The sequence below is a fragment of the Petaurus breviceps genome, unplaced genomic scaffold, assembly GCF_028583685.1.
Source record: "Petaurus breviceps papuanus isolate PSGF00001 unplaced genomic scaffold, PetGlider_PUasm1.0 139, whole genome shotgun sequence".
Classification (NCBI taxonomy): Eukaryota; Metazoa; Chordata; class Mammalia; order Diprotodontia; family Petauridae; genus Petaurus; species Petaurus breviceps.
Window position 1 is genome coordinate 709,417 of NW_027185697.1, and position 19,059 is coordinate 728,475.

A 19,059-nucleotide genomic window follows, 5' to 3' on the forward strand; every position below is an offset into this window, starting at 1 on the left:
GTTGTTATTGTTGTTTGATGTTGTTTTGTTTCAGTTGTGTCTGACTCTTCATGACCCCATTTGGGGTTTTCATGGCAGAGATGCTTAGAGAGATTTGCCATTTACTTCTTCAGCTCATTTTACAGATGAGGAGACTGAGGTAAACAGGGTTGAGTGACTTGCCCAGGGTCCTATAGCCAGTAAGTATCTGACACCAGATTTGAACTCAAGTCCTCCTGACTACAGGCCTGACACTCTATCCACTGTACCACCTAGCTGCTGGAGTAAAAAGTCCTGAGTTCAAATCCTCCCCTTTCTACTCTTCTTCCTCATTTACTGTTCCAGCCTTCAGTTAATTCAACTCAGACTCTCTTTCAGAACTCTAAAAAGCAGCACCATGAAGTAAGAACTTTATATTACGTAAAAATGATTTACTACTCATTAGAGAGAACTAGTTTCAGTTTTCTGAGAAGGATTCATGATCCCCTGTTAGAATGCAAATTGTGGATAATTTAAAGGTGTTAAGAGTTCATATTAGGCCTCAACTTCGAAGAGAAGAGAACTAGGTGAAAACGAAAATGATTTCAGACACTCCATCTCCGTACCTTGCACTCATGCTTTCTGTCTTCGCCTTTCCCTTTGTGTCGCACTGGTTCAGACCCTCTTGGCCTGTTGCAGAAGCCCCTACCGTTGTTCTTCGGCCCCAGTCTCTTCTCCTTCCTATCTGTTTTACACATTGTGGCCAAATTAATTGTCCTAATGCATAACCCGGATTATAAAGGTCTGCTACTCAAAAATCTGCTGTGATTTCTCCCTGACTGAAGTATCACATCTAGTCTTTTCCCGACCATCCAGGCCCTTTGCTGTCTGGATCCATCCGACCTTCTCAGCCCCATCCCAGACTATGCCCCCTCACATCCTCTCTGCTTCAGTCAAACTGAACTACGTAGAGCCCCCACCATGCCTCTCATATGGATGAGCCCCAAGTTTCTGTCCCTCCATGTTGTTGCTGCTTCCCGTTATTCCCTATGACTCGAGAGCCCTCTTCCATTTCTAAGTTCAATTAAGGCTCAGTTCAAGCAGTGCCTCCTCCATGAGACATACCCATCTCCTCTCTCTCTTCCTAGCCCAGAGCCTCGGATGAGAGGATATTTATAGTGCCTGGCACATATTTGGTGCTTAATAAATGCTCATTCCCTTCCTCCCCTTCCCCTTCTATACCTGTAGGCATTCTCATCTGTGTTATTATCACTATTGGTGTGGATGGGGTGCTGGTGTTGGTGAGAACTAGATTCAAATCCTGCCTCTGATGCTTCCTAGCTGTGTAATCCTGGGCAAGTTACTTAATCACAGTTGTTGTGTTATTGTTCGGTTTTTCAGTTGTGTCCAACTCTTCCTGACCCTGTGGACCATACTGTCCATGGAGTTTTCTTGGTAAAGATACTGGAGTGGTTTACTATTTCCTTCTCCAGTGGAGTAAGGCACACAAGATGAGTGGCTTGCCCAGGGTCACACAGCTACTGTGTGTCTGAGGCTGGATTTGAACTCAGATCTTCCAGACTTGAGGCTTAGTGCTCTATTCACTAAGCCACCTAGTGGCTTAATCTCTGTCAGTTCTAATTTCCTCAAATGTAAAATGGGAATTAAAATAACAACTACCTCACTGGGTTGTTGAGAAGATCAAATGAGATAGCATTTGTAAAGTACTTTACAAACTTTAAGGAGTTTGTTGTTGTTGCTGCTGTTATTATTACCTTTCAGAGAGTCAGAGGATCTGAGTTCAAATTCCTTCACTTCTGTCTGTGTGACCTTGGGTGAATCATTTAACCTTTCTGACCCTCAGTTTCCTCCTCTGTAAAATGAGATGCTTGGAATCAATGGTCTATGGGATCCTTTCCAGCTTGAAATCTGTAAGCCTGTGATTCCATCCCTGATCTCTCCTGATACGAAGACAAACTTCTCCAGGGCAGGATCGGTGTTTTACTGGCTTTTATATCTCCCATGACACCTCTCAGTTAGTGGCCCAATGTCTAGTAGACACTTACTTCATCCTTGTTGAATTAAATTGTGTTTGTACCCTCTGCAATGCTGGGCCATGCTTTCCTGCATAGTATATACCTAGCCGGTGTTTATTAATAAAAGTAACTCATACAGAACTTTACATATTTTATCTCAATTGATCTTTACTTCAACCCTATGAGATAAATACTATTATTATTCCCATTTTGTGCTGATGAAACTGAGGCTGAGAGAGGTTAAGTGACTTTTCCAAGGTCACACAGCTAGGAAGCCTCTGAGGCTCAATTTGAACTCAGATCTTCCTAACTCCAGGCCAGGCACTTTACTAACCTTGGCACCCTGATACCCCTTTTAAAGGATGTGTGTTGAATGACTCTCACCAAGTCTGATGCTGAAGGAGCCTCATAGCTCCACCACTTTAAATAGTTATACAGTCTTTAAAGGACAGTTTTTAGGGGGGATTGTCAGTGATGCTGGCTACGACACAGAGGTCACTTGGGAATCAGAGCTGGTCTTTGCCCAGACACTAAATGGTTCTCTAATCCAAGAACTTGTACACTACTGGGAAATTCATAAAAGGGAAGACTCATATATGGGAGGTCAGAGAAGCAGCATGACTTAGTGGATGGAGACCTGGCCTTGGATCCAGGAATACCTAGGTTCAAATCCTGCCTTTGACCACCCATGTGGGGTAGCTAGGTGGCACAGTAGATAGAGTTCAGGGCCTGGAGTCAGGAAGACTCGTTTCTTTGATTTCGAATCCAGCTTCAGACACTTCCTAGTTGTGTGATCCTGGGCAAGTCACTTAATGCTGTTTGCCTCAGTTCCTCATCTGTAAAATTAGCTGGAGAAGGAAATGGCAAACTACTGCAGTATTTTTCTTTTAGGTTTCAACATTCACTTCCATAAAATTTTGAATTCCAGATTTCATCCCCATCTCTCCCTTCCCCCCACTACAAGATGGCATGTAATTTAATATAAACTCAACATGTACATTCATATTAAACCTATTTTCATGTTAGTCATGTTGTACCGAAGAACTAGGACCAGTGGGAGAAACCATGAGAAAGAAGAAACAAATGAGAGACAGAGACAGAGAGAGAGACAGACAGAGACAGAGAGACAGACAGAGACAAAGAGAGACACAGAGAGAGACAGAGAGACACAGAGAGAGGAGAGAGACAGAGAGAGAAAGAGAGAGAGAAGAGAGGGAAAGAGAGACAGGAGAGAGAGAGAGAGAGAGAGAGAGAGAGAGAGAGAGCAGATAATATGCTTCAGTCTGCATTCAGATTCCATAGTTCTTTTTCTGGATGCGGACAGCATTTTCCATCATGAGTTTTTTGGAGTTGTTTTAGATCTTTGCATTGCCAAGAAGAGATAAGTCTATCAAAGTCATCATGTAATGTGGGTGTTACTGTATACAATGTTCTCCTGGTTCTGCTCATTTCACTCAGCATCAGTTCATGCAAGTCTTTCCAGGTTTTTCTGAAGTTCACCTGTTCATTATTTCTTATAGCACAATAGTGTTCCATTACATTCATATACCACAACTTGTTCAGCCATTCCCCATTTGATGGGCCTCCCCTCAGTTTCCAGTTCTTTGCTCCCACAAAAAGAACTGCTATAAATATTTTTGTACATGTGGGTCCTTTTCCCATTTGTATGATTTCTGTGGGATACAGACCTAGAAGTAGTATTGCTGAGTCAATATATAATATATAATGTATACGATATATATCACACAATTCAGTACATGCATATATACATTATATTTATGTATATGTATATAGGATATATATGTATATAATATGTATATACACACACTCACCCTTAAAGTCTTTAATATGCACTCTAGTAAATAGGTCATCTCCACTCATGTAACCTTCCAACTTTATTTCTCTCTTGAGTTCCAGTCCTCACTTTTTCTCCTTCACAGTCTTGCCTCTACAGTTCATTTCAATGCCATTTAACCAATAGTAAGAACCTCTTATATGCCAGACACTGTGCTGGGTTCTGAGAATGCAAAGACCAATATAAAATCACACCTGCCTTCAAGAAACTTACATTCTATATTCTTACATGAGGACAATTTTATATAATGCACCAATAGTTATCTCTTGTAAAGGGTAATGGCATAGTAGAAAAATTCTTTGATGACCTTGACAGGGTCATAATATCATAGGGCTAGAAGGTTGTCCATTTGAAAGATGAGGAAGTTAAGTGATTTGTCCAAGGTCACATGGATAGTAAGTGTCTGAGTGGGATCTGAACCAAGGTTTGGACCTTACACCCAGTGCCCTTCCCATTGTTCTACAAAATAAAGTGCCTGATGCTTGGTGATTAAAGGAATCATGATACTCAGTGTCTCAAAGAAAGTGGGTGCAATGGGAAGATGGTAAAAATTCTATTGCAAAGTACATTTCTATATCTAGAGAGATAAAAGGTTTGTAGATGCCTCAGAAGACTCCTCACTCATCTACAGAACAAGTATAATCTTCAGGAGAGGGTGGGAAAGCGCTGGGCATGAGCATTGAATGACCTTTCTCCCAAATGAAATGGACCATATTTTGACAGAAAAGAAACAACTGGGTATGTAGGCATCATCAGCTACCTTTGTCCAGTCATACGTTATCTGAGCAAAGGTCAGAATCAACATCCAATTGGAGGAAAGGATAAAGATACAAAGATACAGCACCAATCATAGCTGATTTACTGGGACCAATTTGAACAAGTTGTCTCCAAAAAATGAGAAACACATAACTAAAGACATAGACCCATCTTTTAAAGCCCAAATTAGGTGTCTTTTTTCCATGGAACCTTCTCTAACCCCTCCAGTCCTCCCCCCACTCCCCAGGGCCTCCCACAACACTTTGTTGGATTAAATTACTTATCTTTATCTGTGGCTTTATAACATAGTGATACTATTGTGGCTTCCGAGCCATCAAGATCTGGGTTCATGTTGTCTCTGACACAAACTGACTTTGTGACAGAGGTAAATCACTTAATTTTTCAGTGCTCTCCCCAAACAACTTCCTAAAACTGTAAGTTCTCGAGAAGGTGCCCACCTGTATTGGTGGAGGGAGTTTCTTCACTTGGGCGGTCCCTGTACCAATGAAATTAAAAGTCTAGTTGCTATCACCATCTGTATGCCTTTTATCCCTCTATTAAATGATATGCTCCATGAGGCCAGAGACAGTTTTATCTAAATTTTACCTCTCCCCCAGTGCCTGCCACACAGCAGGTGCTTGGTGAATATTTCTTGAAATGCTTTGGATGCTTTCTTGTTTTGAACCTTGTTTTATAAACTTTTGCCCTAAATCCAAGTTTACTTCTCTGCCTTCATGAGAAGAATATAATTGACTTTTTCTTGGGTGCTTGAGGATCTTAAAGCTGTCATTCTGAGCCCTTGCCTTGAGCCCCAGGCTGTCTACTAGAAGAGAGGGTGCAGAGGTTGGCTGCTATTGAAAAGCACCCCTAGAAGTGAAAACAGTAAAATGAATAGGTTCCTCATGTTTCGGATACTGGTGATTAACTGAACCCTCAGCTTATAACTAGAGTTTAGAGTTTTCCTGTGTTTCCCCCATCTAGCTTCTGTGTAGCAGAAGGGGCAGGGAGCTATTAGACATTGTCTGGAAGGTTACCCTGTTTGAGGGACTGAGCTTTCAAAGGGGAGCATGTTCTGTGTGAGTTCCTGGTTTTGTGGCTCTCCTATGGTGCCCTCCAGCCAGACTGACTAGAGGCTGAACTGGACACTCTCTGAAGTCAGTCGAGAGACCAGACTATGGGAATCATGGGAAGATGAATGCCTTCATGGTACACACAGTACCATTCCTCAAGGATCGTCTTCCTTGGTCTGCTTGTATAAATGGTCCTAATGGTAAGAGATGAAGAGGGCAGCGATGATGCTGTGAGGTGTGGTGGCAAAGTGTACTGAACCAGGAGCCAAAAGACCTGGGTTCAGGTTCTGACTGCCACTTCCTAGCTGGGAGGCTTTGAGATAGTCATTTCACTTCTTAGTCTTCCATTTTTCATCTGTAAATTGGGGATAATGGCATTTGAAAGTTTGCAAGTCCCTTTACACTCCTGTGTAGCAGGTATGGCAGTTCCTATGACAATGAGGGAGCATGATTTGTCAGTGGTCATGCATTATTAGAAACCTTGTCACAGAATTACAGAATTTCAGAGTTGGAAGGGACCTCATTGCCTTTCTAGTCCAAGTTGTACCTGGAAACCAATCCCCTGCACTTCATACCCAACAAGTGGTCATGCAGCTTCAGCCTGAAGACCTCCAGTGATTGGGGTGGGGTGGGGCTCACTACCTCTCAAGACAGCCCCTCCCATTTCCCAAAAGCTTTAATGGTTTTTCTTGACTTCCAACCTCAGTTGTCCTTTTTTGCTACTATCCCCTTCCTCATTGTTCCTGGTTCTGCTCTCTAGGGCCAAGCAGAAAAAGTCCAATAATCCCTCTCTCCTATGAAAATGTTTGAATTTCTTGTAGATAGCTATCATGTTCCCCATGAGTGTTCTCTGCTCACATTCGAACCCAGCTCTGACAGGACTCCATCCCTTTTTTGGCCACACCCGCTCCTTCCCACAGTGACATTTGTCCTGCCAACCTCACAGAGTTGTGAGGATCAGCTGAGCTCATGGAGTGAGAGAGCTTTGTGACTGTGATGGCCCCTTACAATGGTAAGGGGCTTGGTTCCTCCATGTTTCTTTCTGTCTATGCGTGTGTATGTGTGCATGTGTGTGTGTGTGTGTGTGGGTGTGTGTGTGCGTGCTCTCTCCAGAGATTCTGATTGTTTTTCTTAACTGCAGGTCATTTCATGGGCAACGACACAGTGCTTGATGTTTTGAGGAGAGAAGGGTATGAGGTAGAACACACCCCTGCCGGACAACCCATCAACAAGTAATCCATCGGCGTTCTTATCCGGGTTGAAGACTAGTTAGATGAGTTGTAGAGGTTGCTGTGTAGACCTTGGCCTAGAATGATTTGGCTCCTAAACCATGAGTATTTGTCCCCACAATAACACTCTAGAGTCAGCACCTACTGAGTACCAAGCTGGGCTCTGGGGATGAAGTCATCCCTGCCCTCAAGGAGCTTACATTTGTGGGTTTCCCACTGGTTTTTCTCTGAGGCCACTGGACGAGGCCTCTTTTTTGTCTTGTTGAAAGAACACCGGACCAAAGAGTCAGGAGCCCTGATTCTCCCACTTTCTAGTTCTGTGACCACGGGACCAGTCATTTGACTATCAGACTTCAGTTTCCCCATCTATAAAATGAGAACAGTAATACTTGGCTCTATCTGCTTCAAAGGTGGTTCGATTCCATTCAACAAGCATTTATTCATTGACTAGTGTACCTCAGGCTCTAGGGATCCATTGCCAGAAGTGAACTGAGCCCTGCCCTCAAGGAGCTTACATTCTGCTATAGGGTACACCACATAACAAAAATCAGTCTTCTCTTCTTCCCATTAAACATCTCCCATCTGTTCATCCATTCTTCTTGGGGAGTGATCTTAAGGCCCTTTGCCATTGCTAACTGCTCCTTCTGTGGGCAGAATAATGTTTATACACTATTCTCAGGTAGCAGTGTGTGAGTTTCCAGAAACAATCCAATTGGTCAGTCATAGACTAGACGCCTTCCAGTTTATCAATGTCTTTCCCATAGCTTTGCACCCAGAACCAAACGGGATACTGCAGATGTAGTAGATGATCTTCTCCTTAGGATAATAGCACATCATTCTCCTTTTAATGCAACCAAAGTTTGAATCCCCCTTCTAGGGATGTATTTATTCCATTAGTTAGTATTTATTCCATGAGTTAACTCACATTGAGCTTACAGTCCACTGAAACCCCCAGATCTTTTATGGAGCTTTTGTCTTGCCATACTTTCCCTCTCTTATGTTCATGAAGTTGAGCTTTTAACTCCTTTGTTGTTGGAGATCAGTGCCATGTAATTTCTTGTTTCCTGGTTTTCTGATGATTTTCCATGTGTAAACCTTGTCTTCACAGCTAGATTGTAAGCTCTTGGAGGGCAGGGTTGCATATGATCCAAGGCAGTGCTTAGCATAGGCGTGGGACCATATTTGTTACTCAGTGTATGTATTGTGATAGCGAGTGTGCTTGCCTGGCTTAGGCAGGAGACACTGGCTTCCATACTCCCTCTTAAAGCTGTCCCACATGCAGGGGACAGGCGCTCCCAACCCTGGCCTGAAGGCTCTCATTCTGGCCTTAGCTACAGCTTCGAGGCTTCCAGCTCCTCTCTGCTGTGGGCAATGGTCCAAATGCCTTTTTATTCAGTTCCTAGGTCTGAGGCCATCTCCTCCGCCTTGTCTGTGCCGGATCTCCATGCGGGCTTACACACTCAGCAGTAGGTAGGTGATGCCCTGTCTCCTTGTTTGCTGAATTCTTGAGCACTGCTGATCCAGCTTAAATGTCCAGGCTCCCTTAGGATTGGCTGGTTGTAAAACCACAGATTTGTTAGAGGAGAAGACCACCTTAGAGCACATCTGCTCTGGTTTGGGGTCTTCTGAGACCAGCTGCTGCCCCCCTCCTTTTTAATAATATTTTATTCCCCCCCCCATTATATGTGAAAACAATTTTAAGGTTCACTTTTAAAAATGTTTGAGCTCCTCATTTTCTCTCTCTCCCTCACCTCCCCCTTCCTGGGATGGTAAGCAATTTGATCTGGGTTATACATTTGCCAGCTCTTCCCCTGACTTCTTAAAGTTGGTTGCCTGCCTCCTGTATTATCCTTAGTCCCAGCAGGGCGGGGACTGCCTTGGCCCCTATCTTCTTAATGGCCTGGCAGTGCAAGGAGTCAATCTTCCATCCCTTCTTCTGGAACGACGTGTGACTCCTTGCCCCTTCTTGCATCCTTGGAACAGGCCCTGGCAGGATGAGGATCCTTTGTATAGAAACAGTCTTTGGCATGAATTTACTGGGTGGCCCAGGACAGGCATAAAATGAGGGGTTTAGTCTCTGACCTCCAGATGCAGGAATCTTAATTTTTGGTAACCTTTAGTCCTTTGGTGAAGCCTCTAGACCATTTCTCAGAGTAAAGTTTTTAAATGCATAAGATAACAGACAGAGGGTTACAAAGGAAACAGATTATCTTGAAATAGTTTTGAAATATATACATATATGTACATATATATATACGCACATACACATGAAAGTTCATAGATCTTAGGGTAAGAACCCTTGCTCTGAAGTCTCTCCTAACTCTAAATCTGTTTCCCCATGACCCCATTTAAACACTCAGCCTTGGTTTCCCAAATCTGTCCCAATCTTTCTTCTCTGAGGTCACTTTCAGCTCAGAATCTGTGATCCCATGGTGCTGTGAAATCACTTTCCCTCTCTGGGCCTCAGTTTCCTAATCTGTAAGATGAATTAGTCTTAATGATTGCTAAAATCTCTCCCAGCTCTAAATATGTGATCCCTGTGATCCTGTGAAGTCATTCAAACTTTATCTGATTTATTTTACTTACCTGTGAAATGGGGATAATAACAGCCCCTATCTCTCAGGGTTTTTGCAAAGATAAAGTGCTACTGAAATGCTGGCTCTTATTATTATTATTATTATTATATTTATATTAATTCAAAACTGACTTCGAGTAGTGAGGTTCTTAAATTTTTGAGCTATGGATTTCTGTATTAAGATGGAAAATTGAGATACTTGAGCTCACTGTATCAAACAAACCACAGATACAATTTCCCTGGGGATCTGGACTCTTAAATGGTGAATCTGGAGTTTGTCAGGTAGGGTGCTCCTTCCCCGACCTTTCCGGTTGGGCCAAAATGGACCAGCCTCTTGCCTCAGGTCAGAGATGACCAAGGATAGGGGTGGGGAGGGGCCAGGATTCAGTACAATCCCATTGATATTTAGGAATCGTGGGATTCTAGGCCTGGAGCAGATGTTAGGGATGGATCCCCTAATCCAACCTTCTCATTTTAGAGCTGAGAAGATTGAGGCCCAGAGAGGGCAGGTAGCTTGTTCACTGCCTAGCCCACTGGACTGGAATCTCCAGACCTGTGTTTTCCTCTTGGGCACCAGTCTCTTGCCGTTCACTAGAACAACCCCAGGAAATAACCTTGCTCACTGTTCTCAGGTTAGAATTTCTGAATTTCCAACTATAATGGGCTCGTAGGTTGAGATCTGGACAGGACTTTAGAGGTCATCTAGTCTAGCCTTCGTTTTCTAACGGAGGAAATGGAAGCTGAGAAGTTAAGTGACTTGCCCAGGGTCACACGGCTATTGTAACCGAGTCAGAATTTGAACCCGGGTCCTCTGATTTCAGAGCCTGTGTTCCTTTTAGTGGGGGCCATCCCTGGTCCAGCGATCACCATCTCATGGCTATTACTAGAAGAAAATTTTTCCATTCCCACTTAGCTTGTAGCTGAACCATCAGACTGCCCACATGATCATGTGATGACAGATATCTGAATATTTAGAAATATCAGGATGATTGGAAATGTCCCACTGTGAAAACGCTCAGTGTTTATTTGAATGTTTGGCATCCCTCGCCAAGGGCTTTGATTGGGGCTTTCTAATCCTAGAGACCCAAGGCTGTGAGTGAGTCTTTTTGTTCCAGTTAGGAGAATCCTGGGAACAGTGAGAAAATTAAAAAATGTTAGTATGAGGACATGTATTAGCACAGTGATGCCAAACTAAAATAGAAACAGAAATGTAAGGATCCCTGCAGGCCACAGCGTGTAAAATGTAATATTATTCCCATTTCGCTGCATTTTTATGTATGTTATTAACTACTTACCAATTACATTTTAATCTGGAGTCAGGAAGATCTGAGTTCAAATCCTGCTTCACAGTTAGCTGTGTGACCCTGGAAAAGTCACGTAACCCTGTTTGCCTCAGTTTTCTCATCTGTAAAATGAGCTAGACAAGGAAATGGCGGGCTGTTCCAGTATCTTTGCCAAGAAAACCCCAAGTGGGGTCACGGAGAGTTGGACACAACTGGAAAAACCACTGAGCAGCACCAACATTTTAATCTAGTTCAGCTGATGCTTGGTTGTGTTGTGGCCCCGTGGGAGTATGTTTGATACCTCTGAGTTAGACTGACTCCTTCATTTAACCTCTCAGAGATGTGAAGGGACTTCCCCAAATCCCACGCTTGATGGATGAAAGGATGTGTCTCCAGAATGTCGCTGAGCCAACGGCAGTGTTGGGGAATGGAGACATCCAGGAGCAGTGCTGAACAGAAGAACCCTGGGGAAAGGATCAGTCAGAATGAGAGCAGCTCAGAGCCGGCCGGCTTGTGGTCACTTACATAATGAGGCATTAGCCATATACTTCCATCTTCATCGACAGAAAATAAAAGTAGGAATTCAACATTAAGGGTTGGGATGCAGGAGTGTGACTGTGGCTTGCCTAAGGTCAGAAGTGGGTAAGTAGCATAGGAAAGAACTGTTTGAAGGTATGCAGTCCAGTCCCCTCATTTTACAGATGTGGAAACTGAGGCCCAGAGCAATTAAGGTCCCAAGGTGATAGGTATCAGAGGCAGCATTTGAACTTGGGTCTTTTGACTCCAAATCTGGCAGATCTCCCCTGTTTGAAGTGGAGGATAGAGACTGAGGCAGAATGGGAATCAGAATGTCTAGGTGAAAGGGGTCAAATGATAGCCATTCTTTTTTTTTTCTTTTTGGAGGGCAACTGGGGTCAAATGACTTGCCCAAAGTCACATCGCTAGTAAGTGTGTTAAGTGTCTGAGGCTGGATTTGAACTCAGGTCCTCCTGACTCCAGGGCCGGTGCTCTATTCACTGCACCAACTAGCTGTCCCAATAGCCATTCTTGAAAGCCACATCTGGAGATGAGGATGGTAGGCAATGAAGAGCCCCTGGGTATTTGTCAGTAAAGATGTGGCATAAGGATAGCAGTGATGATGATGATGATGATGATGATGGTGATGATGATGATGACGACTGAGATTTCTATAGTCCTTTGAGTTTTCCACTCACCATTACAAACACATTTCTACAATTGCCATGGACTTGGTCTTTAGACCTTAGCCTATCAGTGGTCTGAAGGATGGATGGAAGGGGAGGAAGTTGGGGGGTGGGAAGACTAGAATCCAGGTACTGGCAGTAATTCTGGGGTGAAGCCTGGCTTGGGGGGGGGGGGGTGGGAACTAGTGGAGTAGAGAGATAGGGGTAGATCTGAGAGAGATTTTGAAGGGAGAATTGATTGTCTGTAATGGCAGCAGGGAAGAAGAGAGACATCAAAGATGGTGTTAGGAATTGGCAGACTGTTGATGCCGATCAACAGAGACACAGCAGGGCTGGGTGGTGGTGGGGGGGAGATGCGTTTGGTTTTAGACACATGAATTTTGAGGGGGTGGAGAGATGGCCAAACAGAGACATCCTCTAGCCAGATGGAGAGCTGGACCCCAGTGGAGACAGAGATTTGACAAGCAGGATCCTGAGTCTGGAGCTGGAAGGAAGGAGCTTGAAAGGACAGAGTTGGGTCCGGATGTTTCCTCATCTGTAAAATGAGGGTAGTGAGAGCCCCTAGAGTGAGAGGGTTGTTGTGAGGATCAAATGAGAAAACCTACAGAAGATGCTTTGCGCACTTTAAAATACTGTGTAAATGTTAGTGCCAGGTGGATTCGGCCAGTATAATAACAATAGCACACATTTAGATGGCGCTTTAAGTTTTCCAAAGCACTTTACCTCTTGTCTAATGGGATTCTCACTGTAATCATGTAAAATCGGTGCTGTCATCATCTCCACTTTACTGATGAGTAATGCATAGGAGAAAGGTGAAGTGACATGCCCAGGGTCACACAGCTAGTGTCTGAGGCAGGATTAGAACTCAGGATTCCTCACTCCAACACCGTGCCACCTAGCGAAATTTGAACGCACTGCAGCAGACAAGTCGCAGAAAGAGATCTGACCATTTACAAATGTTGCTTCACCTGAAAACGGGCTGAGAGTGCTTGAGTCATCAGGCATGTAGGAAAGACTAAAGGGAAAAAGAAGAGAGACGGCACGTAGTTCGTGTTGAAACCAAGTCTCTGCTCCCATGGGCCGCTGCTTTGGGAAAAGGAAGCTGCTGTCCAAGCCTGGGAGGGGCTTCTCATTGGCTATGCCCCATCTTGGCTCTTCCCCGTCTCCCAGGGTCCTGTCTCTGTTCCTTGACTGCCCAGGGTTCTTTGTTAAAACCACCCAGGTGATGCAGTCAGGAAGACCTGAGTTCAAACCTCAGAGACTAGCTGTGTGACCCTGGACTAGTCTTCAGACTTCTGTCAGCCAGAGTTTCCTTAACTGTGAGGGTCTGTGGAAAGGATCCCTTCCCAGCCATCTGTGTAGAACTGGGCCGAACGGGAAAAGGACAGTTATTGGAGAAAAGACAAGAAGGAGAAGTGGGTCAGATTAAACTTGTCTGAAGCAGAGGCAAGGGAAGCTCCCTGGCGGTGGCCCAGGGTGCAGGCTAGGGGCAGGGAGTGCAGAAGGCAGTCGTCCCGCCACCCCCGCTGGGAAGAAACTCCATGGGGTCCCACCTCCTTTTGTGTGCAGAGGAGCACCTGGTATTGTCTGAACGATGGGTGTCAACCGAATCACACTAGTGGGGACGAGGAGTCCCTTGTGGCTCGGAGATCTGGGTACCAGCCATCAGCTTTTCAGCTCCCTCCAGGGATGGAAGGTCCACGGCGCCAGCACCGAGATCCATTCAGATTACGGTGTCTGCTCACTGGGGAGGGGGTGGACAGAGAGGGGAGGAGTCAGAGGCCCCGTCAAGATCCTGCCTCTGCCCCTTACACTGGACCTGAGTTTCTTCCTCTGTAAAATCAGAGTGAAGTGAGAGGCCAGCAGCAGCGGTGAAGCTCGTCTGGGGACCTAGTCCCTAAGCCCGTTCTGCGGTGATTTCTAGGCTCTGTGGGCCTAGAGGCAGATTCCACAGGAGCTGTCCAGCACTGGGCTTGCTTCCCTCGCTCCCCCATCAGACAGGTGTGAGCTGTGGTTATCTCTCTGAGCGGGTGGGAAGGGTGAAATGGACTCTGTCAGAAATGCTTCTTGGTCCTTCATTTTCCCTGGTGAGGGCCCTTGATGAAGACATCGAGTCCTCTGGAAAGGCCTAGATCGGGGGATCACAGTTATAGAGATAAAAGTATCCTGAAAGGATATTGAGTCAAATATTGTCATTTTACAGATAAAATAAAGGAGAGAGCATAACCTTGCCTCGGGCTGGACAGCTAATCTGTGTCTGAGGCGGGATTTGAATCCAGGTCCTCCAGACTCTTATCTGCTTAAGGAAAGGGAAGGGAAATAGGTATTTCTATAGTGTTATGTATGTACCCAGCAAGAACCCTGAGTGGTAGATACTATTGAGGGGGTGGAGAGATGGTGTACAGATGAGGAAACTGAGGCAAATAGAAGAGATGTAAATTGTCCAGGGTCACACAGCTAGGAAATGTCTGTCAAATTCGAACTCAGGTCTTCCTGATTCCAAGTCCAGGGGTCTATCCTCTGTATCACTCCAGCGGCCTCTACCCCCATCTGCTTGTTGTTTTAGAAAACAGGTTCTTTGGAAAGAAACGTGACCATGCCTTTATCTGTGTATTTCCCCTCTGGGTGGTGGTGGTGGGGTGTATGGCACACATTTGACTCCCCAGACTGAGGGGCGACTTGTGTATCCCAGCTTTCCATGATGTCTGTCTATCATACTTCAGTCCCTGCCTCCGCTCTCCCCCCTCAGCATCTCCAGCAGCAGCAGAGTATAAGCTCCTTGAAGGCAGGGGTGGGCTCACTTTTCTCTCAGTGCCTGGCATGGATGGGAGGCACTGAGCTACTTGCTTGTTGATTGGTCTCCGAGTGGAGCCTTCATGAGACATGAATGCATAGTGGTCACCTGTGTTTCTCTGTACACTCCTCTTCCGCCTCCCTTTCCCATCCTTCAGGTATTCTGGCAGGTGTTGCTGATTGTGTGGGTTGGGAGGGAGAGGGAGTCATTGAGGAAAGAAACAGGAATCTTTCCTTATTGGGATTGGGGAGGGTTTAAGGGTGCGGGACATTCCCAGAGAGGCAGCTTGTTGTAGGGGATTGAGAACTGGCCTCATATCCAGAAAGACCCGAGTTCAAGTGCTGACTCTGTCACGCATGATCCTGGGCAAGCCAGTTAGCCCCATCCAGTGTTCTAGGCAGCTCTTGGAGGACTCCAGCTGCCCAGAAGGTGTTGACCTGGTTGGGTGGAGGGAGTTTCCTATCCCAGTAAAATCACTGGACTGGTCCCTGTCCCTAAAAGTATGATTTTTTAAAGCACATCACCTTCCCCCTCCTGTCAGTTGCTGAGGATCAGAAGATCACATATTTAGGCTGTCTAGATCTACCCATTCATTTTACAGATGAGGAAGGTGAGGCCCAGGGAGGTCATGTCACTTGCCCAAGGTCACTGGTAGCCAGAGTGTACTGAATGGAAACTAGTTGGTACGAGACCCCAAGAAAAGTGCTCATTCTTTCTCCAGTTTTCCCAGTGTCTTTTTGGTTTGATTTTTGTGGGAACCTGTTTGTTGTGAGCCTAGTGAAATGAGGTGGGGGGTGGGCATCCTCGACTTCCTGCCCTCCTTGACCTTTCAGATGCTTTATTTGCCAGTGAGAAGAGTAGGAGAACCCCTTCCACTCTGTCCCCCCCACCCCCTGCCTACGTGCCCTATGGGATCTCCAAGGCATCCAGTCCCCTTGGAGAGCCAGGGGAGGAGGAGGAGGAGGAAGACGAGGAGGAGGAGGTGTTGCTGCCACACCTGCTTCTGCCTGGAAATGCTGACCTCTTGGAGAAGATGGACAGGAAGTACAGGAAGAAGAAAAAGAAACAGCTGAAAAAGCAGAGGCTTCGGCAATTCAGTGACCTGTGGGTGCGCCTGGAGGAGAGGTCAGTGTTGGGGGTTTGCTCTTGTCTCGGGGGCCACTGGTGCTCTCATCCCTGGGGTGGGAGACCAAAGGTGAGCATTAGAAGAGGATGGGGAAGAGAAGGAGGGGGAAGGGAGAGGATGGGGGAGATTGGAGAGAGGGAGGACAGGGAAGGATAGAGAGGGAGGAGGGGGAAGATAGAAAGAGGGGAGAGGATACAGAGAGGGGAGGATGGAGTGAGGGAGGAGGAGGGTGGAGAGGGGAGGATGGAGTGAGGGAGGAGGAGGGAAGATGCAGAAAGGGAGGAGGGGAGGGGGAGGATGTAGAAAGGGAGGAGATGGAGGATGGAGAGCAGGGGAGGGCAGCAGAGGAGGGATAAGTGCTAGGCAGGGACAGCAGACTGACCATATGAGAAAGCCTTCTCCACCACTTTTCTTAGACCAGGGTGACCTGTACCTGCATTTTGGGGTAATTATTCTTGTTATTTGTTTTCCTTCTCCCTGCAAATATCATAGGAACCTAGATTTAGAGCCAAAAGGTTACCCAACGGGTCACTGAGTCCAACCCTGTCATTTTACAGATGAATAAACTGAGGCCCACCAATGGGGAACCGCGGCTGGCCAATCCAGCAAACATGAATCAAGTGCTCATTGTGCTCCAGGCACTCAGGAGAGGTTAGGTGACTTTTTCAGGGTCACCCAGCATATGTGTCTGAGGCAGGTCTTGCCCTACACAGTGGGGATTGTGAGAGGGCTGTGGCAGTTCTTGTGAAGGATGTGAGGGGCTGTTGTGCAGAGGAGGTCTAGACTTGCTCTTCTTAGCCGATCTTGGCCTCAGAGGACAGGATTGGTTACAGCAAGTGGCAGAAGTCAATTTAATTGAATGAAAAGCTTCCCAACAATAAGAACTGACCAGAAAGAGAAAGGTTTGCCTTAGGAAGGAGTAGACTCCCCTTCGTGAGGTATCTACAAACAAAGGATGGACGAACCATTGTCCAGGATATCATATAATGGATTTTTGTGATAGCTAGGTGACTCAGTGATGTACCCAGAACTCAGGACAATTGGAATTAAAATCTAGCATCATACACGTTCTAACCGTATGACCCTGAGGAGGTCACTTAGCTTCTGTCAGCTTCAGTTTTGTTTTTTCTCAGTAAAATGGATTTAATAATAACACCATTCCTGCCCCTCCAGGTTGTATGAATAAAATGAGATATTTGTAAAGTGCTTTATAAACTCCATAAATAATAGCTATTATTATTCATTTTTTAAAACAATGTGCATAAAAGGGCGAGCTGTTATACTTGGCACATATCAGGCACCTAAATGCTTGTTAACTGGTTGGTTGTATCATTTTTCATCATTCAAGGACCTATAGTTAGTTTCCTTTTCAGGATTATCACTGCCTGGCTTGGGAGGTGGAGAGTTTCATAATTCTTTTGTGTTTTTCTTCTAGTGCTCCAGCTCCACTTCCTCGGATCCGAATAGTCAATGGGTATATCACAGTGGAACCTCTGCTGCCAGGCCACAGGAGACCGCCCCATGCCCAGACAGTGTCGAACGGTGCCTGCTTGTCACTTTGGACACTTTTGTTTTGGTTGTTGACTTTGGCCCTTCAAACTGAGATCACGCTTCTCTAAGACTTGTCCCACACATGCTGGTTGCCTTTTCTCAGAGCCTTATACAGACTGAAAAGAAAAGACAAGGGACCTTCACACATGTTACTTGAAAGAATCTTACCCTTCCAATTTGGGCTGTCTCAACTCATTTGACACACCCTGTGTGGAGGACACTTTTTGAAAGCCATTTGGTTTTATTCTTCTCTTTTTGAAGAACGACATCCACCTTATCCCAGAATGTTTTGGGAGATGTATCATGTTGTAAGATAGTTGTAATTTAGCTCTATGGGAATCATTAAATACATTTTGGTCTAGACTTTTTTTTTCTTTTCCTGTGCTTTTACAGGAACACCATAAATAACTGGCTGGGTTCAAGTCCAACCTATGGCACATCCTGGCTGAGACCCTGGGCATTTTCCCAATGCCAGGGAAATCTCTAAGACTGCATATTGCAAAGTAGATTCTAATGTGTGCAGTCAGAGGAAAGTCTTCCCAGGAGCAGCCTGTCTGAATCAGTCAGTGAGCATTTATTAAACATCTACTGGGTGCCAGGCACGGGGCTAAACACTGAGGATACAAACAAAGACAAAAACAGTTCCAGCCCTGCAAGAGCTAGTGGGGGAAATAGCAAGTATGGACACAAGATGAATATAGAGTAGATGGAACGTGAACCCAGAGGGGAAGGTACCAGCAGGTGGGGACATAGGGAAGTGGGATCAGAGCAGAATCTTTCCTTCACCTCTTTCTTCCTTCCTTCCTTCCTTCCTTCCTTCCTTCCTTCCTTCCTTCCTTCCTTCCTTCCTTCCTTCCTTCCTTCCTTCCTTCCTTCCTTCCTTCCTTCCTTCCTTCCTTTCTTCCTTCTTTCTCTCTTTCTCTCTTCTCTTTCTCTCTCTTTCTCTCTTTCTCTCCTCTCTTTCTCTCTCTTTCTCTCTTTCTTTCTTTCCTTCTTTCTTTCTCTATCTCTTTCTTTCTTTCCTTCTTTCTCTCTTTCCTTCTTTCTCTCTTTCATTTTTTTCTCCCTCCATTCCTTCCTCCCTCCCTCCCTTTCTCCTTTCTCCCCTCCTTTTTTCCTTCCTTGGATCTCCCTATCTCTCAGGCTAAAAAAGCAGCAGCCACTGATGGGCTTGATCCCACAGCTGATTGGCATGAAAACTTTGATGTTTTCCACTTCCAGCCTGGTCCATGTTGCCCCTCTGTGGGCAAGCTAGGGGCTCGTTACCCTCAGGGGCTCACCAGACTGATGTGGATGCCTGATTGGCTTAGGCGGCCACAGCTCAGAACTCCCAAGATCTGCCAGCATCAGCTTCTCAATAACTGGGATTACAGGTAGAAGTCACCATACCAAACTGAACTGGGTCTTAAAGAAAGCCAAGGAAGCTAAGAGACGAAAGTGAGGAGGGAGGACACTCCAGGCATAGGGTACAGCCAGTGCAAAGGTACAGAGATGGGAGATGGAATATTGTATGGGAGGAAAAGCAGGTAGGCCAGTGTAGAAATAAGCACTAGGGGCACCTCCATTCTCCTGGCCCTTTTGTTGTTTGGGGGTCCAGTACTGCCCAGCTCTTCAAAGATACTGG

The 19,059-nt window shown here is 45.5% G+C and overlaps 1 protein-coding gene across 1 annotated transcript in view; it reads left to right on the top strand.

The window, feature by feature from the left end:
• Positions 1 to 17,794, top strand: part of TRABD2A (TraB domain containing 2A) — a 55,872-nt gene extending 38,078 nt beyond the window's left edge. The window contains exons 5-7 of the mRNA XM_069065829.1: positions 6,817 to 6,907; positions 15,608 to 15,883; positions 17,320 to 17,794. Coding sequence (XP_068921930.1) covers positions 6,817 to 6,907; positions 15,608 to 15,883; positions 17,320 to 17,503 — 551 coding nt within the window. The 3' untranslated portion in view covers positions 17,504 to 17,794. The remainder of the gene's footprint in view (positions 1 to 6,816; positions 6,908 to 15,607; positions 15,884 to 17,319) is intronic.
• Positions 17,795 to 19,059: the final 1,265 nt, after the last annotated feature.